General features: G+C 38.4%; 1 protein-coding gene across 1 annotated transcript in view; it reads left to right on the top strand.

The window, feature by feature from the left end:
* Positions 1-25,637, top strand: part of LOC122816501 (coronin-7-like) — a 3,324,782-nt gene that overhangs the window by 2,925,044 nt on the left and 374,101 nt on the right. Inside the window, exon 10 of the mRNA XM_044089332.1 lies at positions 6,894-6,948. Coding sequence (XP_043945267.1) covers positions 6,894-6,948 — 55 coding nt within the window. The remainder of the gene's footprint in view (positions 1-6,893; positions 6,949-25,637) is intronic.

Here is a 25,637-nt window from a genome sequence, read left to right on the forward strand (position 1 = left end):
TTCAGACTCTGTGTAGACCATTCCATGTCCTCTATATCAGTTAGTATTTTTTTCTTGTGACTAAAGTCCAAAGCCTCTGACAAAGAGCTAAAAAACTTCTCACCCTCTGGTAAAAATATTTTTATCCTGGAGATAAAGAGAATTTGTGCTTTGATGTTAACTTTTTTAAGAGATTTTTATCAGGGGAACACATTATTTCCTTCTAGATATGACAGAAGTAGTATAGTCATTGTCAAAACAAATGAGTTTGTCCTTTATCTTGATGGGAGAATTATTCCACACAGACTTCAGAACCAAATCCTTATCTTGGGATGGAAAAAAATCTAACAATGATAGATCTGGGGTTGGGAGAAACTGTTGTTGAAGCAGGTTTTGCTAGAGACCGTTGATCCCTCTCTATACCGAAGGAAAGGGCTTCAGGAAGATTTAATGCTGTTGGAAGCCAGTTATTAAGAAAGTGTGTCATATCAGTTCCCTCTTCCGTTTCTGGTACTCCATAGATTCTGATGTTGTTTCTCCGTGACCTACTTTCTAGGTCTTCAAGCTTTTCTGTTAGTTTTGTATTCTGTTTCAAAAGAAACTCATTTTGACTTTCACATTCCATCAGTCTGCCATCCATATCTGTTAAAGATTCCTCGATAGAAGCAATTTGTTTAGAATGCTTTTTAGCCATTTCACTAAGAATGTCCAGCTGCTTACTATATTCTTGTTTAATAATATCTATTTTATTCTCTAGTTTTCTCCATTTTTATAGTTAGTTCTTGAATAGTAGTTATTAATGTTTAGAGCTCCTTCTTTACCACACTGTCCTGATAAGAGTTCTTCATACTTGGATTTCTTGAGGAAAAACTTCTTGACAGGAAAAAATAAAAACTTATGTTTTAGTACTAATTTTTGAAAAATAATAAAAGACCTATATTCACAAATCCTCTGATATACTTTTGGATTCGTATTTCCAAAAATTAGATTAAATTTTCTGTCAGAATAAAAATGTTATAAGCAGTGCTAATGTTCAGTGCTGCTAGCAGTCTGGCATCTTGGCCATGCCCCCCAGAACATACAGTTTTCAAGATGTCTGCAGTGCCTGAAATGTGTATAGGTTACTTGTTGGTTACTCCCAACAAGCACACAGGTTTATCTTGTATTTTGATCATCTCTTTTGGTATTTATGGGCATGGAAGCCCATGTTTATAGTAAAAGCAGTAAAACCCCGACTATACTGATTATTTCACTAGTCTCACAGGCAGACATGCAAAGTGTTTTGGTGATCTTTATGCCAGTTTTAACTGAGATGATTGCTTTCAAACTTTTAAGGAGGCAAGTAGAAGGCTTAACATGCAAAAACAGCCCATTGAGTTTCTCTTGGTTTAAGAAGCAATATGTGTAGAATGAAAGGATGAATTATGTCCCTAACAACAAAAGGAATCAGCTCTGTCAGATCTTTTGAGTAAAGCAGTTCTGTTCAGGGACTGCATGGGTTTTGCTTTTTCTGTGACCTTCACAAATTCATAGGTTCGTAAGGGAGGAGCCAAGTCACCTGCCTTGGAAAATACCTTTATGGAGAAGTCAATTAACATCATAGTATTTCTTCAACCTTTCTAGTCCTTTAGTGGAGTTAGGGGCCTCAGATGAGCTTCATCCAACGCCATTAAGATGCAAGGTATCATCTAGGTAGTTAGGGAGATGAATAACTGACACTTCTGTTTTGATTAACAAATGTGTCACAAGAACCAAAGGATGCCTTTGTGACTGTGTTGTTCAAAAGCATGACATGGTGTGCATGACATTTAACATCTGATAGCTAGGGTGACAGGTATTTGAAAGCTCCCTCATTGAACAGTTCTTCAGTAATGTTTGAGTGTTAGGACTGTGTGACTCTGCCAAAATAGTTTTGTAAATGAGAGATTTTTTGAATTCATTGACAACTTTTTTAAGACTGTAGAAGAAATTACCTTAGCTGTGCTTTATCTGGATCCAAGAAGTCATTGATACAATCTTTTTCTCTGCTATATCACTGGATCTGTATACCTAACAGGCTTTTTGGTGATTTAGTGGAAAGAACATTCTTTCAGAGCTGAAATCTTTAGTATATGGGGATGCTAAGCGTAGGTGCTTAATTCTTAACTATTTAGCCTGTTTTATTTAAGTTTGTTGATGGGCACAGAGGGTGTTTCATCTGAGCCCTTTAATTGATGGCTATAGTTAGCTATATTATAGTTCATTCATAGAGAGCAAGTTGTGAGTGGAGTTTCTGGCAAACTGTCCAGAGATCCTAGTTCTCTTTTAAGTCTCCCCTGCTGGGAATCTGGTGTGTCAGACTTAGTGCTTGCCAGAAAAGAAAGCTGTAGATCCCCTACCTCTCATTCAGAGTGGGACCATCTTTGAGTCAGTATTCTTCCTTATGTTGATCAGAATACATCTGCCTGGCTGAAAGAAATTCTTGAGATGTCAGCTTATAGTTTATCTTTCCCATCTTGTCAAAGTGGCCTGGATGTGCCAGGCAAGCACTGACATGTTGAGAACTTTTGGCCTGACTCCTGATTTTTTGGATTTATAGGGAGGAGTGTCTCCAACTACTTCACAGCTTTCTTTTTAGTCTATTATTAACCATTAGCAAGCTCAGGAAGTATCTGCTAATGACTGACGTAGCTATGCCCTGTTTGCTAAATCTGATATTCCTGTACTAAGGTACATGTCTGCTGGTAAATATTACACCCTTCCCTACAGACAACTTTGGAGTGTGCCCTGCCTCTGCCGGGTTCTGTGCAGTAGAAGTCCTCTTATGCCTTCTCTTTCCTGTTGAAAAGCCTTGAGACACACACATGGAGGTTGCTGCATCAGCTGTCTTTGTTCTTCCATTTCCCAGGAAAGCAAGATCCCGCTCTTATCCAGTCTCTAGTCAGAGAACACATTTCTACCGTACCACGGGTTTCTGCCTGGTCAGGAGATAGTGGTATTTTGACTAAAAAATGTTGAGGTCCTAGCATCGCTTTTCTGGTTCCAGAATGTCTAGATTCATCAGCCACTGGCAGATGCATTCCACTCTTCTCACTCATATTGAAAAATTAGAAAATGTTCTCCATTTGGTCTGGAAGTCAGTAGTGGCCTTCCTGACATGCTGTCCTGTCCCAGATTTGGACTATCTTGGCCAGCTATATAATGAAGACATTATCTGTTTCTTTATCTAAATACACCCCTTGGATATCATGCTTTTCATAAGTCCTTGGTGGGAAAGGTAGCTCCAGAAAAGAAAAGTTAATCCTTTTCTGAGGGTGTTTTTCTTCTGATTCCTGTCATTATCTCAGCTATTGGACAGGCAGAAAAGGGGTCTGATATGATGTATACAGTGTTTCTAAATGGCTTGCTAACCACATTGTGTTCTGACTTAAGAAATATGTAACTCTTTTGTCAGTGCTTTCTACAGCCTTGGGCAGATTATTTATGCAGTTACCTAATCACTGTTGGTTGGTGCTTTTGACAGTTAGAGCTCAGATTTAATTTGTATTCAGGAGTAAAGCCTTCTGTAACAGGACCACACTACGCAGGATGTGAGAGGACCACACTACACAGGATGTGAGAGGACCATACTACACAGGATGTGAGAGGATCACACTACACAGGATGTGAGAGGACCACACTACACAGGATGTGAGAGGACCATACTACACAGGATGTGAGAGGACCACACTACACAGGATGTGACAGGACCACACTACACAGGATATGACAGGACCACACTACACAGGAGCTTGACCTTGATGGCCATGGATGTCTGTGTGCCCAGTATTTTGCTTTGCAAGATACATTTCTCAGAAATGTGTTTCCTGCTAAAACTCTTTCAAAAAGGGGGGAGGGGCATTTAAGTATGTGCTTTCAATAAAAAAATGTTCAGGACTATTGAAGGGGACAATATTTCCCTACTTTCAGGCAGACGCACATCTATTACATTTTGCCTTCTAAACAAATTTCTTGACACTAGGAATGTTCCTTTTTCTGTTCTTCAGTGATATGTCCTCTTTTTGGGGGGGTTAAGGGTGTTAAGTTATCTGTGGACTGTCTCATTTGGAAAACTAACCCCTTTACCATAGACTTCTGTATGGAATGGTTACAACTGGATAGAGCAAAAGATAAAATTGCTCTTCTGTGGCTGCCTAGCTTGTGGCAGCCCTGTTTAGGTAAGATTTTGTCTCAGAAGTTTGCTGGTTTAAACTGAGTACTTCAATGTTGTGTAGTCTGCTACAGTATCAGCAGTATTGTGTACAACATTGCAGCTACTTTCTGGCGCCACTTAAAATGTCTGGAAACATTACTAAGTTAAAATTATTTACATATATTAACACATGGATAGCTCTGCAAATCTGAGTGTAGCACTAGTAGTAGGTCAGCGGCCCCTGTGCTTTAGCTGCTACCCATCTTTCATCTCTTCCAGATGTCCCTGAACACCTCTGTTTACTTTGACAATTGTATTTCAGGGCTTCACCATACCGTCTCTGAAACAGTATTTTCATAACTTCATTTTAAATCACCCGCCAAGTGCCACACCTGCCTTCTTCTCCTCCTTGTCCTTTTTTTAGCTCCTTCCTGATTTCCTGCTTCCTGATAGCTCATTGAGGTCATATGTGTCCCCTCTTTAGCCCTTATTCCCCTATTTTCCCATACCTACATGCTCAGTGCTTCATCCTGCCTGTTGTTACTTAAGGAACTCTCCATTGCATGCTGTATATCAGGTTAATGTTGTTTTAATGTGTGGCCTCCAACAGCCATCACCGTACCACTCCACATATCCAAGCTTGTGTCATTGTTGCCTGGCAACCATTGCTTATAATTGACAGCTTGAGTGCACAAAAGTTTTTGTCACAGGTTCTTGAACTGGTCATGTTGTGAGCGATTGAGGCCACATTAAAAAAACAAAAATGTATTTTTAAAGGGAGGCAAGTCACCCTGCATCCCCTCAAACCCTCATATTTTATTATACCTCCAAGGTCACTGCATCTTGGAGGAGTAGTAGTCACTGACAGCATGCAACCTATCTTTACTTTTCACCAGGAAACTGTGAGATCAGAGCAAACAAAATACACTGGACTTTGAGCAACAAGGCATTACAGTAAAGTGAAGTGAACAGCAGCACAGAACTACCATCTTGAACTAATATACTGAAGCAGCCAGGATCTGTGGCCATTTTATCTGTGCAGTGGTCTGTAAACTATAAAGTACTGCACATTCGGTGCAGGATACTGATGGCTTTTAATGTCCGCGTCCTTGTTGAACACCCCAGCAATTCCATCTGCTACATTGAGCTGCTTGCCTTACATTCACTGTGGGGGTGAGAGCCTGTAAGTGTTCTACTGTTTAAGCTCTAATGACATTTTTCCCCCTTATTAGGCAGCTTTAACCCCTCATTCCCTATACATTAGAGTGCAACACATACCATTTTATGTTGCATTAAACCTCAGCTGTCACCTGGCTTCCTAACTTTTCTTTGACTCCTCTAATGTCAAACAACATATTGGTGAGCAAATCCTGTTGAACGTCCTACTAAGTTTAAATTGTCGACTATAGAACATCAACGGTAAGCAGATAAGCAGCACCAAACCAAGCAAACCAGCAGCAGAGAGTCCATCAACCCTCCAGCCCTCCTGCAGCAGTACTAGCTGCACAAAGTGAAAGTTACACCCCAGCAAAGCAAAAGCAGCAAAGGATGAAAAAGTGTAAGTAACCTTAGCTTGTAAAATTCATAGTACCACTATCACTATCATTAATATTGAATATGTCCATGGCACCAAAATATAACAGCAGCTGCATTAAAAAACTGCAGCTGTGTTGCGAGGGATCCAAACTACAAACAACGTATGTAACTTGTGATAGAAATCACTTTACCAATGAGGAGTCACTGAAAGCTGCTGCTGAAGTTTTTCTTGACCAACACAAATATATTTGCTCTGTTTCCTCCTTGCTGTCTTTCAGACTACTATAATTTATAGGCAATATTTTAAACATTTGCTGAGTAATATGTTCAACATATTTTACTTGCCGATATATTGTGTGATATTGGAGGAGTCACTGGAAAGTTAATCAGCCCTGCCACCTATCTGCATACCCTGCAAGGGTGCACTATAAGTTGCTGAAAGCTCCTTAGCAACTCCAGCATGCCGTCTTCATTGTCGCTGTTTCACTCTGGGTGTTATTAACAAACAGGCTGTCCCTAATTTCTGACCCCAGCACAATACCATCATAAAGTAAACAGGACTAACCCAAGTATTAAACCCTACGACCTATCAGTGGTAGATTGTGGTCTAGCAGACAGTTCCCTAGTCATCTCAGTGATATGAAGAGCAGTGTCCAAAGCCTTGCTGAGGTCCAGATACAGTATATCCATCAGATTCTTATCTTCTAACTGGGCAGTGGTCTAGTGATATAGTATGATGGTGCACACTACAGAGCCTTCTGCTCTGTTCTTGCTCCCCATGCATATTGCTATATAAATATCACTTCCATTAAAACATTACTTACATACTTTTTCCTTGAAAGTTAGTATTGAAGAAGGGTATGCTGTAGGCTGCCCCAAGGGATACTCCTGCTGTGATCCAGATTAACAAAGGGTAAGTGTAAACATGGAAGCAAGCAGATGTATGTCATAGTAATGCCATCCACGAAACTGCACATAACATAATACTCTGATATCCGATACTGACAAAAATGCTGCATTTTGAATGCTGATGCATACATAACTGTTGAAATTCTAAATTTCTTTTGACTCCTAAGGGCCTATACTGATGGGAATGTATAGTGAAACAGAAGTCATCATGTGACAAAGGCATTAGGATGCTTGATAAAACTTTTGCAAGGTGTACACAGGACATTTTTTGACCAGAATAATTTTCTTTTCATAACAGGGTCATCATGCCTGTCTTTGATGTGGATACTGGATTGCTCATCTTAGCTGGAAAGGTTAGTATAAATGGGAATTAAAGAGTTTGGAGTGAAAATGTAAAAAATGTCAGTCTGTGCTGTCTGGGCTATATGTTAAAGTACGGTTTGTACCTTTCTGCATTGTAAGTTATTTTGAGATGGCCTGCAAAGTGTTTTTTGCCATTCATACACACTGACGTGTAGCTTCAGTTATCACTAACTGGTTTATGAGTTAAATATAACAAGCATATGTGACATCACAGTTAAAATGCTAGTTCTGATCAGAAAATGACCAGCTGATAGGAGACTGATAACTGCTGTTGTATAGAAATTATAGTGAGCACACCCTTGCATTTTATTTTAGTTTGCTTTAAGGAAAGTTTGGGGGTTTTTTTTCTTTAAAATGTACTCTTGAGCTTTTCATTTGAGGGGACCTTCAGCACTGCATAATGCTTTATTGTGGCCTTTTGCCCCCCACCATCTGTTCACCACAAGCCCTTCTCCTATAGTCTTGAGCCCGTTCTTTCTGAGAGACGGAGAGCCCTAACTCACCCAAGGGAGCGGTCGTCCAGAAAGCTGTGGAGGAGTTTGTGTCACTGCAAGTGCTTGTGCGCAAGTCTTGCTACCACTATAGGGTCTCTTCATTCCAGGGGCCTGAAGGTCTGGCTTCACTTTCCTAGACTGTGGCCATCTTTGTTTTTGGATGGACCATGTCTTTTCCTAGACTGGGAAGCTAGTGGGTGTCTCATCCCCCCTTTCTAGCCATATGCCATTTAGAATATCACCTGTAGAAGTATTTTTGTCTTTATTTATTTATTGACATTTAATTACCAGGAATGTCTGACTGGGTAGAAGCCCATTTTCAGCAGAGGCCCAGGGAGAAAAAGTCCAAAATATCACACAACATTTTAACAACAATAATTTTGCACTCTTCAAAAATAATATGAAATACATCTACAGTTTAAATGTTTATGCCAAATTAGACATAATATTAAAACATTGGTTAAGAACAGAAACAAGTTATTTGACAATGATTTAATATTTAGAGAAGTTTTATCAAGTTTATAAAGAAATTAAAGGTAAGTTAGTATACTACAAAGAGGAAATGCATTATGAAGTGAGAGAGAGAAGCAGGCTTATGGTATATTTAGCGAGAAAGCCAGGAGAGAGAAATAGATAGAAGTAAGGAAGTGAGTGAAGAAGGGAGAGTAAGAAGTTGTAAAGTACTAAAAGGTATTTGTTCACATATAGCGATATGCTTATCCTGGTGTTGAGCAAGAACAGACCCAGCTTTTGGCTAGGAAGTCTTTCAAAATGGTTTCGAAGAATGGGAGGTACTGACCTGATAGCTACAGGTAATGCTTTCCAGGCCTTAGCAACTTTATGAGTATAGACAATGCCCAGAAGATTTGATAGGTTTGTGGACAGACAGACGTTTTTGGCCATTTGATTGTAATGACCCACTGGGTACATAGTTGTGTTTACTCATAGCTGCTGTTTAGCTCTTAACCTTGCATTGATGGCTGCTTTCAGCAACTGCATCACCACAGAGATCTTTTATGCATTCTCTGACTCCTGCATGCTCCTCCACATACATCCTTAAGGGCTACTACCATTGCCAGCTTGGGACAGTCAAGCCTGTGTCCTCCTATAATGGCCGTTGTATGTCATGCAAGCCTCCAGTTGCACAGAAGCACTTTGGCTACCAAGAAGCCACCAGTCCCTCTTCCAGGCATGGGCAAGCCATATGTCTCTCATTTGCCATCCTCCATGACGAGCTCTTCTATTGCCCAACTGGCTACTTTTGGGAGCAGTCAAGGCTTTATCCCATGCACCACAGAGGTGGTGTAATTCTGCCACATTTGCAGAGCTGACTGTGTTATTAAAAAGATAAAACTACCATTGGTCTGAGTGCAGTTAATGTGACTTAATGCATGCACCCAAGATTAATATAGACTTTCCTAATATTTTAAAACATGCCTGTTATCATTGTAGCCGCCACCAGTTCCTGCTATAATGGATCTGGTATGTGGGGAAGTGGATAAGAAAGTAAGTTTACAGAACACTTTTAAGATGTATTGATTCATATTATGGTGTCAATGCAGTGCAAACTATGTTGCAATCCACATGTTAAAAGATTTGTAATGCATACGGAACATTAATTATAATTAATATATGATAAATATATTCATTGCCTGCTTATGATTCCCCCAAAAAATACTGACACTGCAGTCATGCCAAAGCTTTCTTAAATTATTTACTGGTCCAGTCAGTAAACAATATATTGTACCATTTTCAGTTTTGCTTATGATGAGGAATAACGTTTTAGTCATAGAGTGAAGAAGAATTGGAACAATTGTTTGTTCCGTTTAACGGAAAACATTTGAATGGTGGTTTAGCATGCTTGTTGCACATACAGACAAAGGAAACATAAACACCAACAGCAAATGAATGCCAGCTTGCTGATTTCTCTGTTCCTTATGGACAAGTGACAGCATACTCCCAACCTGTCTTGTGAACGGCATTGGTTCTTCCACATTCACTTCTGGATTTTGTGCTGTTTGATCCCAATGCCAGCTCGTGAGTCATTTCCATGCATCTGTTGCTCTCTGTAAAAAATTATTTATGTTTTGCCAGAGCTATTTCATCCATACCCACTTTAGGTATTTTTGTTTTACCTTGGAACATTTTACAGAACTATACTTCTTTCTCTGATATTTATTAGTTCCCTTAAGGAGCTTGAAAGCTTTTTGCCATATTTGCCCTTCCATTGCCTCAACAGATTGTGCACTTAGTTTCTTTATGTTTCCCTTCAAGTACTTTCTTTGGAAATCCTGAAGGATCTTTGTTGCCTTCCACCTGTGCTGCTTTTTGTTGTGTTCACATTTTGTAATAAGGCCGTGTCAGAATTGGTTACATTAGTCCATATGGAGTCTCTCTTACGTTCCTTTCAGAGTGTTATTAACTTTAATGCCTGCCAGCTTGCACCGTAGTACCTCCAACCCTCCTTTATTGTCTTTTCATTTGCACACTTTTAGACCATTTGCTGTGAGTAATATATGCCCATCCCAGTTTTGTTATTCATATCACCTTACCAGCTAAGTCTGTATATTAGGTTTTGTGAAATGTGGAAAAATAAAAAAAACAGGCACAAGGTACTGCACTGCCTGGTCCATCATCTGTAGTTTCAGACTTCAGACTAGTGTACGAGAAAACCAGGACTATGTGACACACACATGAGAACACTGATCAAGAATAGGGAACCACATGTATAAAGAAACATGCATATATATTATAACTGCCTATTTTAGAAGTAGTATATATTGTACTGAGGTGAATTTTTCAGACATAACATTCTCTCTCTTTATACATATATATATATATATATATATATATCTATATATATATATACACACACACACACATGATGTGCCTGTGTGTATATATGTGTATGACACACACATAAACACACACACACACTCTCTCTCTCATACAAATGTTTTTCCTCATGTTAACATGGCTGTTGTGTGGAATGGGGAGGCTAGTTCTACCGTCCCCAATGCATGCTGTTGATAGCTCGAGACACAAAAAGAAATGAGTCAGAGCTTGAAAATATGCCGCTTAAACTTCTGAATGGCAGCCATGTGCGAGTGTGTGTGTGTGTATTGGTACACAAAGTTCGCAGATGACTGCAAACTGGGAGCCATTATTGAATCCCCAAATGATGTGGATACTCTACAAAAGGGCCTTACAGAAATAGATGCTTGGCGCCAGAGCCGTGGGCTCAAGCTCAATACCAAGAAATGTATAGTTATCCCCTTTGGGAAAAAACATGTACCCGTGAATTACCACATAAGTGGCAGTACACTAAACACCGAAAGTGTGATAAGTGACTTAGGGACACAGGTGGACAGTGGTCTCACCTTCGATAACCACATCGTCACAACAGTCAGGAAATCCTTCTATGTGGCACACCTCATCACTAAGGGCTTTTTATCCAGAAAAAAGGAGGTCATTGTCCCACTGTACTCATCCCTCATTAGACACATTATAGAATACAACGCCCCGTTTGGTATGTACCTCTCAAGACATCTGCAACAACTGGAAAGGCCGCAGAAATACCTCACTAAAAGAATCACAGGCCTAAAGCAGATGCCCTATGCTGACCGCCTTAAAAAACTCCAGCTATACGCTGTCGCATATCGTCTACTTAGAGGCGATCTCTGCTTAACATACAAGGCCATGTCAAACCCAGAGCTGTTGGACATGCTACACTTAAAGAAATCCCAATCACTCAGAGCCACACGCTCCAGGGATCTAAACCTTGTCATCACAATAAACAAAACATGCTGGAGGGATAGGTTCCTGACCCAGAGACTCCCCAGTCTCTGGAATAGATTGCCCATACATGTCAAGCAGAATGCCTCTCTGGCCCTCTTCAAAAGGAACACTGATGATTGGATGGGAGAAAGGAAATTCACCCCGGGGATCATGTCAGTTGCCCTGCTAGACAGGGGTCCAGGGAAGTAAATAGTGTGGGAAGAAATAGCCAGGGAATTGTTATGGCTAGGCTTGTATAGGCCCTAGGGCTGATAGCCTAGTACCAACCTATGAACATGGATATAGATACAGCTCCATAGATGATAATGCTATAGATGGCACACGGATGTAGATACAGCTCCATAGATGATAATGCTATAGATGGTACATAGATGTAGATACAGCTCCATAGATGATAATGCTGTATTTGGTACATGGATATAGATACAGCTCTGTAGATGATAATGCTGTATTTGGTACATATATGTAGATGCAGCTCCTTATATGATAATGCTATAGATGGTACATGGATGTAGATACAGCTCTGTAGATGATAATGCTATAGTTGGTACATGGATATAGATGCAGCTTCATAGAATGTTATTTGAATGGTGGTTAAGTGTGACATATAGTATTAGAGGCAGTATATATTAGATGGGGTTTACTTCACAAAATTGAACATCCAAATGTTTGACTTTCATATGGCCAAGACCATATGATCGAACATTTGAATGTTCGAAAATGTGAACAAAAAAATAAATTAAAAAAAAAAACGAAACAGTGCTAGCAGGGGGGGCAAGCCCCCCTCCCGCTATTTAAATATATGAACTCCGACATCGTACTACATTGCGGTAAAGGGAAATCTTCCCATTTTGCACTCTATGAAGATCCCCATTCAGACCGTTCGAACTTTTAAAAGTTTGATCATATGGTCTTGGCCATATGAAAGTCGAGCTTTTAAAAGTTAGACCATCTGAAGTGGACCCATTAGATGTCAGTAGTGAATTACTTTAGTACTGACAAAGTCCTTTTTTAAGGATGAAAGCACTTAAAGGTTGCTTGAATAAAGCTGCAGTGTGTTACAATCCTAGAGAGTCCATTGTATGCATAATCCCAGATGACAATTCTGTAGTTGCACATGGCTGTAGATACAGCTCTGAGCAGTCAGACCTGGAAGGATTTTTTTTGGCACTCACTTGGGATCAGAAATCTTGTGTGGCATTCATCTGTGTGATTACGAAGAGATTGATAAAAGTGTAGGTTGACAAATGTATGTCAGTACAAGGTGAATCTTCTCAAAGTACCTTCATTTCAGAGATGAGTATAGTAACAAGGGGATTAGGAAGCACAACCCCTTTAGTACAAGGTGTTAGGGCAATACCCCCATGAAAAATATGGATATTGTGGCAGAGTTTGAATGCAGTTATGAACAATTTCTTTCATTCAGAATGATATTTGAACATTGTTAATCAAGGAACGTGAATATAGTGATCAGTTGTTGGAGAGATTTAGATACAGCTGCATAGATGATAATGCTATAGTTGTTACATGGATTACATGGACGTAGATTAGCTGTATAGATAATAATGCTATAGTTGGTACATATATGTGGATACAGCTCCATAGATAATACTGCTGTAGTTTGTACATATATGTAGATACAGCTCCATAGATGATACTGCTGTAGTTGGTACATATATGTAGATACAGCTCCATAGATGGTAATGCTATAGTTGTTACCTGGATTACATGGACGTAGATACAGCTGTACAGATGATAATGCTATAGTTGGTACATATATGCAGATACAGCTCCATAGATGATACTGCTGTAGTTGGTACATGGACATAGACACAGCTCCATAGATGATAATGTTATAGTTGGTACATATATGTAGATACAGCTCCATAGCTGGTAATGCTATAGTTGGTACATGGATGAAGATACAGCTGTATAGATGACAATGCTATAACTGGTACATGGATGTAGATCCAGCTCTATAGGTGATCATACTATAGTTGCTACATGGATGGAGATGCATCTTTGTAGATAATAATGCTATGGTTGGTACATGGATATATATACAGCTCCAAAAATGATAATGCTATAGATGGTACATGGATGTACATACAGCTCCATAGATGTTAATACTATAGATGGCACATGGATGTAGATACAGCTCTGTAGATGATAATGCTGTATTTGGTACATAGATGTAGACACAGCTCCATAGATGATAATGCTATAGATGGTACATAGATGTAGATGCAGCTCCATAGAAGATAATGCTATAGTTGGTACATGGATATAGATACAGCTCCATAGATGGTAATGCTATAGATAAAACATGGACGTAGATACAGCTCCATAGATGATAATGCTATAGATGGTACATGGATGTAAATACAACTCCATAGATGGTAATGCTATAGTTGGTACATAGATGTAGCTACAGCTCTGTAGATGTTAATGCTGTATCTGGTACATAGATGTAGTTGCAGCTCCATAGATGATAACGCTATAGATGGTACATGGATGTAAATACAACTCCATAGATGATAATGCTATAGTTGGTACATGGATGTAGATACAGCTCTGTAGATGTTAATGCTGTATCTGGTACATAGATGTAGTTGCAGCTCCATAGATGATAATGCCATAGATAGTACATAGGTGTAGATGTAGCTCCACAGATGACAATGCTATGGTTGGTAGATGGATGTAGATACAGCTCCATAGATGATAATGCTATAGATGGTACATGGATGTAGATACAGCTCAGTAGATGATAATGCTGTATTTGGTACATGGATATAGATACAGCTCTGTAGATGATAATGCTGTATTTGATACATAGATGTAGACACAGCTCCATAGATGATACTGCTATAGATGGTACATAGATGTAGATACAGCTCCACAGATGATAATGCTGTATTTCGTACATTGATAAAGATACAGCTCTGTAGATGATAATGCTGTATTTGGTACATAGATATAGTTGCAGCTCCATAGATGATAACGCTATAGATGGTATATGGATGTAGATACAGCTCTGTAGATGATAATGCTATAGTTGGTACATGGATGTAGATACAGCTCCATAGATGATAAAGTTATAGATGGTACATAGATTTAGATACAGCTCCATAGATTATAATGCTATAGATTTGTCATAGATGCAGATACAGCTCCATAGATGATAATGCTGTATTTCGTACATGGATAAAGATACAGCTCTGTAGATGATAATGCTGTATTTGGTACATAGATGTAGTTGCAGCTCCATAGATGATAATGCTATAGATGGTACATGGATGTAGATACAGCTCTGTAGATGATAATGCTATAGTTGGTACATGGATGTAGATGCAGCTCCATAGATGATAAAGTTATAGATGGTACATGGATATAGATACAGCTCCGTAGACGATAATGCTATAGATGGTACATTGATGTAGATACAGCTCCATAGATGATAATGCTGTATTTGGTACATGGATATAGATACAGCTCTGTAGATGATAATGCTGCATTTGGTACATAGATGTAGACACAGCTCCATAGATGATAATGCTATAGATGGTACATAGGTGTAGATACAGCTCCATAGATGATAATGCTGTATTTGGTACATGGATATAGATACAGCTCTGTAGATGATAATACTGTATTTGGTACATAGCTGTAGATGCAGCTCCATAGATGATAATGCTATAGATGGTACATGGACGTAGATACAGCTCTATAGATGATAATGCTATAGTTGGTACATGGATATAGATACGGCTCCATAGATGATAGTGGTATAGATGGTACAAGGATGTAGATACAGCTCCATAAATGATAATTCTTTGGAAATAGATACAGCTCTGTAGATGATAACGCTGTATTTGGTACATAGATGTAGATACAGCTCCATAGATGATAATGATATAGATGGTACATAGATGTAGATACAGCTCCATAGATGATAATGCTATAGATGATACATGGATGTAAATACAGCTCCATAGATGATAATGCTATAGTTGGTACATGGAATGCTAATGCTGTAATTGATAATTAAGAGAAGTAATAGGCTCTTAGGTTCATAGGTGTATAATAGGTTAATGATCACTAGGGTTCTTATAAGCCTAGCCATACAACTCAAATGTGACCCACAAATTTGATTTATATAGTGGGTGATTTACTGATTGCCAGACCGGGGTAAATTTCCAATTATCCATCCATTGGTCCACGTTGCACCTAAATAGGGATGGGGTAACACTGCTTCAAATGGATGGGGAGCCTATTCCAAAGAGTGGTAATTCACTGAGAAATATATCTGTCTCTCCAACATGTCCTATTTATTTTGCAAGCAAAATTTAGGTCTTTTAACCTAGCAGTTCTGATGCTGTTTGTTTTGCGGATGTGCAAAAGGTTCATCAATACAGGGTCCAGAGATGCCTTGTATGCCATGCAAAGATCACATCTTAGATGTCTGTATGATGTATAATAAAGAGACAGGGCTTCGAAGCAATCAGCATAAGCTATTGTGTTTACTCCCTGTATTTTTCTATAAGGAAACTGTGTGGATGTTCCAGGTGCTGCATGTGTCTAGTCAGGTACATACCGAGGGGGGCATTATACTCTATGAGGGCTAAGTACAGTGGTATAATGACCTCTTTTGACCTAGATGCCATGCTGTTCCTTATAAGTTGAGCAACATAGAAAAATGTTCTTACTACATTGGACACATGTTGGTCGAAGGCTAGGATATTATCTACATGACTTCCCAGTTCTATGAGTAATGAATCAACTTTCAGGAGCATTTTATTGATGGCATAGTTACCCAGGATGGTCAACTTCCAAAAGTTACTATAATGCATTTCTTGGATTGAGCTTTAAGCCATGGCTTTGGCAACAAGCATTTATCTTCAGTGTTAGACCTTCCTGAAGGATGTTCTCATCTTGAGGGGATTCATTGACTTTCCCCAGTTTATCATCTGTGAACTTGGTTAGACAGATTTCTTTTACATTGGCTTTGACATCCTAGAAGTTGATGCCAAAGAGGAGTGGGCCTAGCACAGAGCCCTTGGGGACTCCACTGGTGACAGACCTCTTTGAGGACATGGTCTCACTGATTCTAACCTCTTGGGTCCTACCAGTGAGCCAGCATGTGTGTTATAAAGGGGTTTATATCTAGTTTTGTAAGTTTGTTGACAGTGCCTAGGTGGGGTATTGTATTGAATGCTTTAGCCAGATCTAGATAGGCAGTGTATAAAGTTTCCCCCCCCCTCATCCATTGCCTTAGTGACCTTTTCAAAGAAGTCCAACAGGTTCAGTAAGCATGCCCTTCCTTTGACAAAGATGGATCCAGTGTCTGGAGGTCTCCTATGTCTTTGTTGATACTTTCCATGATAATTCTTTCCATGGCTTTGTAAATAAGATAGACTAATTGGTCTGTAGTTTCCATGAAGGGTGAATGACCATTGCAGTCCTCCATTCACATGGCACAAAGCATGTTTTAAGACTATAATTAAATAATTACTCCAGGGGTCCTGATAAGTCATATTTCAGGCTGTTCAGGAGGTATCCTGGGATGTATCGGGGCACATTGAGGCCATGTACTTGGCTTTAGAGAGCACAGCCAGTACATGCTCCCTAGTTATAGTCTGAAGGCTTATATCCGAGGGTAGTTTTTGGAGGATGGCTGTGGGTGAGAGAAGGATAAAGTTGGAACTGAATTTGTCCATTAACAGGTTTGCTATATTGCCAGGCTCTGTGAATGTGGCACCATTAACCACCAGTTCTGCACATTGCTATGTGCCGTTCTTGTGGTTTCTGACATAGCTGAAGAAGGCCTTATGGTTATCTTTTGCCTGGGAGGCCATCTTAACCTCCAGGTTGGCTTTGCTTGACCTAATTAGCCCTCGTAGTTGTCTATTTAGTTTGATGGGAGAGTTTTTATTTTTATGGGCATTACCTTTCTTGATTCTTGCCATAATCTTTTTCCTTTTGTTTTATATCCTGTTAACTAGCGATGCCACTCACTAGGGTGGTTTGTTTTTGGGGCTAGTCTTGGGCTTACTTCTAGCAGGTACAAAAGCCACAATGCAGCCATCGACAGGGTTGTACAGAGTTTCTGAGAGCAATTCAGCATAGGTTGTTGTGTTCTCGGGGAATGGAGAGCCACTAAATTTTGGCAAATCATCACTTAATAAAAGGCAATTTGCCTTGGAATAGTTCCTAACTGTTAGTAGTGTTACTTGGATTATGGATTTGATTTTCATTTAGAAGGCAACAGCTTTATGATCAGACTTTACCAGGGAGGATAAGACATTGGGATGTGTAGTGTTCTACAATATCTGTGAGCATGAAATCCACTATGTTGGAAAACCTCCTGGGCATATTCACTATTTGGTCAAGGGTGCTTTTATTGACAATGTCCGGAATATCTGTGTCTGTAGACTTGAGGCCATGTAGGATTCCCAGTCTCTACAGGGGGTAGTTAAAATCTCCCACGAGTAGGGTGATAGGTTGGATGGTTTAGAATAAGTCCAAGTATGCATTGTGACCTTCGTGGAACATGGAAGGTGACCTATAGCTGGTTAGTACATGGTATGAGAATTTGTGTTTTTTTTTATATATTGATCTGTCATAACTTCTATATTAATTAATTTTTGTATGTTTCTTGGAGCCTTTCTCCCCGGACCTCTACTGAAAATGGACATGTATCCAGCTAGACTAGCCTGGTCAACAAATGTAAAATAAATAAAAAAAAATAAATGGGATTTTCTCTATGGTGATCTGCACCTGGTGGAAGTCCAGCACGTCATCTTGTTTTCTTTTCTTTTTTTTTTTTTTTACAAAAAATATCTATTAAATTACCACTTATGACATAGACAATCATACATTTTTACAAATGAAAATAAAACATATTTTCACTTGCAAACATTATACATCATGTATAATCTGTCCACTTAATGTCAGTCAAACATGACAAAGATCATTCAATTCCTGCCTTCCCTTAAACCTTATTCCTCTTCTAAAACATTATTCTGCATGTATTACTCCCACAATTCCCATTTTTTTCTTTGTAATTTGCTCCTACCCTTTTCTAAAGATCCTGCTTCCAAACGATTTATCTCTGTTACTATATTCACTACTTCTAGTGCACTTGGTTTAAGACTTTGATTTCCCATTTTCTAGTAATTGCATTTATGGCAGCAGCAAGTCTTAAACTCAGCAAGGCCTTACTATGTCAAGGTGATTCTGATTCTATATCACAGCTCAAAAAAGTAATTTCCATAATTACACCAATTTGCTCACCCAGTATTTCTGATACAGCAATTTGAGGGAAATTTTTAAAGTCTGCCAAATCATTACACTCCCAAAAATATGGTCCTAGTGTCCTCTTTGTTCCCATCATACCTGCAGCATTTGCAATATACCGGAGAAAAAATTACTTGCAGTCTGTTTGTGGTATTAAAAACTATGCAAATACTTCCAAGCAAAGATCCTATACCTTCTAGATTTTGTTCCTTATTTGGGAATCATAGATATATCCCCCATTGTTTCTTTGGGAATTGCTTATCCAGTCTCTCTTCCCAATCTTTTCTAACCTCCTCTGATTGATTCTTATAGTTATCATACAATATTGTGTATGCCCTATTAATTACTATCCCTTTTTAACAGCAGCTTCTGTTCTATATTCTACTAAAAACTCTTAAGTGCTGCTCTTTCACTTAGGATCCTCCTATTCCTTTCTGTTTGTCTATACTCTGATATCAGTCCTTGATAGCGAAGGCAATCTATGGACTGCAGTCCAAATTAATTCTTGGCCTCTTCCCATTCTGTTACCTTTCCCTTGGTAATTATTTACACCCAACACCTTGATTCTTTTACCAGTTTTCTCTAGTAAATTCCAAGCCCCTCTTGCCTATTCGCTGTACCCCTAATTGCAGTCATCCCTATTTGCAGAAACTCTTTTCTCCATCCCTGTGCGGGCTTACTTCTAAGAATATTTTATGCACTTTATAAATGTAATATTCTGTATGATTATTGCTGTTTTCCTTAAGGATCTGCATCCAAAATCCCAGTCTCTCCTTGTTTCTTGAGCCCCCCCACCCCTTCATCATCATCCCTTTCCACTTTAAATTTGTTATATACAGGATCCTTAACTGTGTATCTCTGAAATACACCTTCAAATCAGGTACTCCTAACCCATCTTGTTCTGTTGGAGGAATTAATGTATTCATCTTGACTCTTGCCCTCTTCCTCTCTCAGATAAAATTCTTCAACTCTTTTTATTAATTACTATCACAACTTCTCTTTTATTTGATTAAAAATATGCCTGACCTCTGTGTAAAACTACAGGAACTAAAAAATTTTCACTGCTTGTATCTTTCCATCCATATCCATAAAACAGAGCTTCCAGTTTCTCCATTTTTATATTATCTTTTGTTTAGTCTTTTCCCACATATCTTTAGCTGCCATAACAGAATCCTTTTTAATCTGTAGTCCCAAGTACTTCATTTTATCATGTCCCCATAAATATGGGTATTGCTGAAGTAATTCGTGTGAGGGTCCATAAGTTTAGAGCTATTGCCTTTGTTTTATCCTCATTAATTTTGTATCCCTAAAAGTCTGGAAACTGTCTCACAATGTTCAACAATTCTGAAATATCCATTTCTGGTTTTATTGAGTATAAAATGATATCATTTGAAAAATAAAGCCAACTTTACTTGACTAAACATACCAATTATATCCTTGATTTTCAGAGTCCCTTATTTTCTTTGCCAACGGTTCTAAATATAATGCAAATAAAGGGGAAAGGGGACACCACTGCCTGGTTCCCCTGCTCAAACAAAACTTATCAAGAGAGGAACCAGCATGTCATCCTATTTGACCACCCTAGAGGTATGCTATTTATTGATGTGTATTGGGACACCTCTACCTTTAGCCCTTGCCTGTACAGCTGCTCGTCTAAAAGTGTGGAAGGCACTGAAATCTTGCACTGCTGGGATACTCTTTGCCATCTTAAACTATGTCTCGGCAACTGCACAGATGTGAAGGGCTTGGGGGGAGTGTATTTTTTTATTTAGGCTCTTGGCATTGAGGTTCAGTTGAGTTGGTTTTGCTATGTCAGTAGGTTTATCAGTTTAGCATTGCTTAAAAAAGGCTATATGGGGTGGATAAAGCTTTAGCCAGTGTTCAGAGGCCTAGAGGGGAAAGGTGCAGACCACTTGGCAAAGCAACATGGTCTATTAGACAAAAAGTTCCGTACCACCGACAGAGAAATCAATCCTTTTATTTTCCAACTCTCACAGTAAAATTCAACGGAATGAGCGCTTTCGTCTGCCCAAAGCAGACTTCATCAGATAATGAACCAGTGGTGCCTCCTGTTTTTATACACATTAAAAACAATTAACTAATTTACAAATAATTATTCAATTGATTACAATTGTTGAAACCAGAACTCTGAAGGTTAAAAAATCTCTTCCTTAAATATACTGTTTCCTTATTTAAACTGCAAAACATTGAAAAGCTGATATAAAGTACAACAGTGCTTGAACATATGATCTGGTTTTCTTTATATATATGTAAAAAAAAGAAAAAAAATTCTTTATTATACAATTGTTAAAAATTAATAAAAGTTGAATAAGTTATTTTGTTTTTTAAAAAAAGGTTCATAAGTAAATATAGTGCATATTTGATGTGTTGTAAATAATAAATTTAGAATGCCCTCCTTTTTATTCAGCCGTGTATTTAATTTACACTGAAACTAGTATAATAATGAATAAAAATATATAATATAATAATGATAAATTATTGAATAAATGTGAAAAACAGTAATAATAAATCATTAAAAATATTTAAATCTTGTCCTGATGATTAAGAAAATTACTGATGTTGTATATATTTTTTGAAAAAAAAAATATATATATATGTATGTATATATCACAAAATATTTTTTAATGATGTTATCAATGAATTTACCAAAACTAAACGAAACTCTAATGAATAGGTGGGAGTCAAACAATTCCTGCTTTATCCACTAGGCTGGCCTTTATGTTGATATATTCATTGAGACCTGGTGTGATGTTGGACCTCAGTCTCAATTGCCACCTAATCTCCTTTTGGTGGTTAACTTCCAAGTGCTTCCAGTTGTTTTTTGGTCCTTTTGTAGTAGAATGTTTTTAGCATCCCCTCCCCTGATGTCCATTTTAACCATATCCAAAATGCCAAATTTAAAATCGGTAAACAAACTACACAGCGTAGTATGCTTGTAAAGGGCACTGTTCTCCTTTTTAATCCTGATGTCATTCATATGTTCATAAATTCTATCTTTCAGTGCCCTTTCTGTTTTACCGACATAAAATGAAGGACATCGGGTACAGGTAGCCAAATATACCAGCATTCTACTTCGACAATTACCTTTACAAAACTTCACGTTACTATCCAGGCCATTCCTCAAATGTACACCTTCTACCTGATTAATATGTGAACATTGTCCACATCTACCACAGGAAAATGTTCCTTTCCTATTATTAAACTCTGTATTCCCTTTTTCAAAAAGTCTCTTGAAGTTCATGCCTGTCTTGTAAATAAATAAAGGTTTATTCCCTACTATTTCATAAACTTCTTTATTAGTTTTTAAAATAGACCAATTATTTTCCATAATTTTAGTAAAATAGTTGGAAAAAAACATTGTATTCTACTATACAAGCACCTAAAAAGTTTGTTGTCTCCTCACCCTGTTTGTCATTGGGTGTCAAGTATTGACCTAACAAGGGTTTGTATTTGATTCCCCACTTTTGATACACTTCATCTAGAATCTCCCCCACCATTTCCTTGGGATATCCCCTTTCCATAAATTTTTCCATTAAAAAAATAAATTCAACTAATAAATCTTTATGTTCAGAGGTCATCCTAGCCACTCTCACAGCCTGCCCTTTAACTATACTTATTTTTTGATGGTAGGGATGCAGGCTGTCGAAATGGAGATAACTGTTGCACCAAGTGTTTTTCTGGAAAATCCTTGATTTAAAACCCCCAACCTTCTTGCTAAGACTAATGTCCAAATAACTTATACTACTGTTTTGCACGTCGTGTGTGAAGGATAAAAAGTTGGTAGTTCCATTTATGTACCCTATGAATTCCTCCAAACTTCCCCTTTTGTCATCGTCCCAAATGACAAAGATATCGTCCAAGAACCTCAAATATATTTTTATGTACTTCTTAAACTTACTTTGAAACATATATCTTTCCTCCCACTCAAGGAGAACCAGGTTGGCGTATATGGGGGCGCAAGCCGCCCCCATAGCTACCCCACTCACCTGTTTGTAATATTCACCTTGGAAGGTGATAAAATTGTTGTCCAGGACAACTTCCATCAACTCTAAAATCAATAATTTATTATCCAATGGTGAATCCAGGTGTTTATTAACACTTTCTTCAAAATATTCAAATCCCTCCAACCTGGGAATACATGTAAAAAGATCTTTTACATCTATAGTGATCAGTTAACGGTCAATTAACCATGTCCTCCCAAAATGACAAATATTGGATCCCATTAGAATGACACCAGAAAGATAGCCAGTTTTTAAATCAATCATCTTTTGCTCATATTGTGGTGTCATCCTCAAATGCTGCTCAGTGCTAGGCTCATACCAGCCTGAGACACATAGTCTGAAAGCTTCATAAGGTCGGTCTTTATATAGTCCAGGGAGGTCCATCTTGGGTCATATACACCTACATGGACTGTGATTGGAATCATACTGGTACCTGTGGTGTAGTGACTTGTGATTTGGCAGATCCTGGCTCCAGATAAGTGACCAACAGTTATATTATCCTTTTTCAGCCTGGATAGAGGAGTCATTAGTGTATATTACAATGGAGTCCCCTATGACAAGAGTCCTGGGAAGTGTGTTTGGTTGCCTTACGGGCTTAGTGTTTGGGGTTCCACCAAGAGTGACAGTATGTGTGGTGTTAGCTGTTTTTTTTTCTGAGTGCCTTTGGGCTTACTGAGGTATAGCTTTGACAATGGGCAGTCTAGGTGTTCCTTTTTATTTAGGATGATTGCTGTTAAGTGCTTCAAGATACATTAGTCTTTGTGTGTGTTGTATGGTCTGTGAGGTGGGCGTTGTCTGTCTGGTTTTGACAACCTGATGTGCTTGTATGTGAGTGTTTAGCATCCAGTGTCATTGCGTAAGTACATCTCTCTCATACTGTGTTTGCTTCCTTAACATTAAATGGCTGTCAGTAAACATGAGACAATTGATAGCTTTTCTCAAGAGGCCCATATTCACCAAGCTGGCTACAGAGAAGCTAGAAATTGCATACCCACATTGTCCAGTCCTTTGATAGGTGAGGTACAAGGGCTTGATGTATTGGGTTTAGAAGGATATTAAGGGTATTTTGGTAGTGCAGACTATTATTGGTGCTTTATTGGAGGCAGAGTATCCTAAACAGTAGTAAATTCTGCTAACTTTAATGTTTATACAGTACCGGATTCTGCTAAATCTGTAGGTACTGCCATTCACTGCCCAGCTAGTTGCTCTAAGCTTGTTGGCTCGCAAGGTATTTGCTCTATATTGCTGCTTTACAGGGTATAGTATTATGGACTGCTCTACAGGGACAGTTTGCTTTCTAGGTATTTGCTACTGTACAGGGCACTGCTAACTCATGCAAACGTGCAAAATTTATAGCAGCACAGAAAAAAAAACCCAGAAAACTAGAGCTCTGGCCGGTAAAATGACTACACTATGAGTCCTTTTGTATATTTCCCACTCAGACCTGGCAAACATTTGCTGCCCCAAGATGTATAAACCCAGTCCTCATAATGTAAAAACACAATAGAAGAGACCCACAAGTGAAATGCTACCACAAGCCATTTAAAAAGCTAGCTTTAAATCCCTTGCTGAAGACCGTTTCAAGATAGTCTTACAGCAATAACAGTAAAAGAATAAGCACATTATTTTTACAAAAAAAAAAAAAAAAATACAGTGAAATGCTCTCAAAATAACTTGTTTGATTTAACAATCAAAGGTACTTAATTTTGCCTGGATGGCACTGGATACAAGTAAAAACTTCTGGAATGCATGCTAGGACTCAAAACTTGAGATCTAAAAAATGAGTAGGAGACTATATGTAGTAAAGGAGGTTTACTCGAGCAATATTGGTTTGCTATGTGGGCACTCAGTATCACAGATCTATGGAAAACAGTGTTTAGAACGAGTACATGACTAGTTTATACAACAGACATTACCAAAGAAAGAGGGGAGGGAGATGTTGGAAATTACTATAAGGGTAGAGGTCATACACAGCCTGATAAAATCAGCACAGCAAAAGTATAGGAGGATTACAAACATTTTCAAGCAGACTAGCTAGAGAGACATCCAATCAGATAAAGTCAGTATTGTAGCACTTTTGAGCTCTTTCAGAAACTTTAGCTTAATGTGTTAATGGGAAATGGGGCACACACAGCATGCAAGTATCTAAATGCTAAGCAGAATATAATAGTACTGAAGCAGAAACTGGAGCTGAGACAATTCTGTCACTATTGAACTTCTACTACAGTTTAAAGTACCACACTATGCAGAAATATACCAGTAACACTGTTTATGGGAAATACAGTAATCAATGACTAAGGCTATTATCTGTCAATAGTACACAGTCCTGCCACAACTTTGAGTTAAACTACAAGACTGTGTCCCAGCAGGGTTTAAAATACAAATGGACAGTTTTACAAGTACTTCTACTTGTGGAAATAGAAGTGCAGAATAAAGTAGAAACACAATATTCCCTCAACTGCAAATTAAACTACAACACTAAGGTTCCAGAACAAATTAAAAAAAATGCAAACAGATACATTTTTAGATAAAACATGGGAAAAAAAGCAGAAAAGTATAAAGAAGTATCACCACATGGACTTCCAAACTGGCTGCACACTGAGTAAAAGCTTAATTTCAACTCTTCTGGTGTAAAAACAAAAACTCAGGAAAGGGGTCCTGTGAATTTGTCTTTTTGGACAAATTTCAGTTACTGGCTAGTAAGTACACCACCTGGATGCCAGCAAAAAAGAAATATAGAGAACCTGAAAGAAAATCAACCATAAAAGGTAAGCCGAAAACACTGGCTGGGAAGAATCCTGCAGCTATTTAGCAAAAAGCAGCTTCGGTGCAAAACATGTGACTTCCAGTAATCTAGAGGGAAAAAATAAGTCAAATGTACTCCGAGCTGATTAAATGAAACACGGAGGGAGTATATCACCTAAGAAAAGGCAAGAAAAAAATAGAAGAAGCTTTTAATAGATATTCAGATGAGCTGAGAAAACTACAAAAATCAGAGGTAGAAATGAAGAAAAGGCTGGCTGAATATGAGATTGCTCAAGAAGAGATGTTTCAAAAACTGGTGAAATT

Source organism: Protopterus annectens, chromosome 12.part0 (genome assembly GCF_019279795.1).
Source record: "Protopterus annectens isolate FY-2018-M chromosome 12.part0, PAN1.0, whole genome shotgun sequence".
Taxonomy (NCBI): domain Eukaryota; kingdom Metazoa; phylum Chordata; order Ceratodontiformes; family Protopteridae; genus Protopterus; species Protopterus annectens.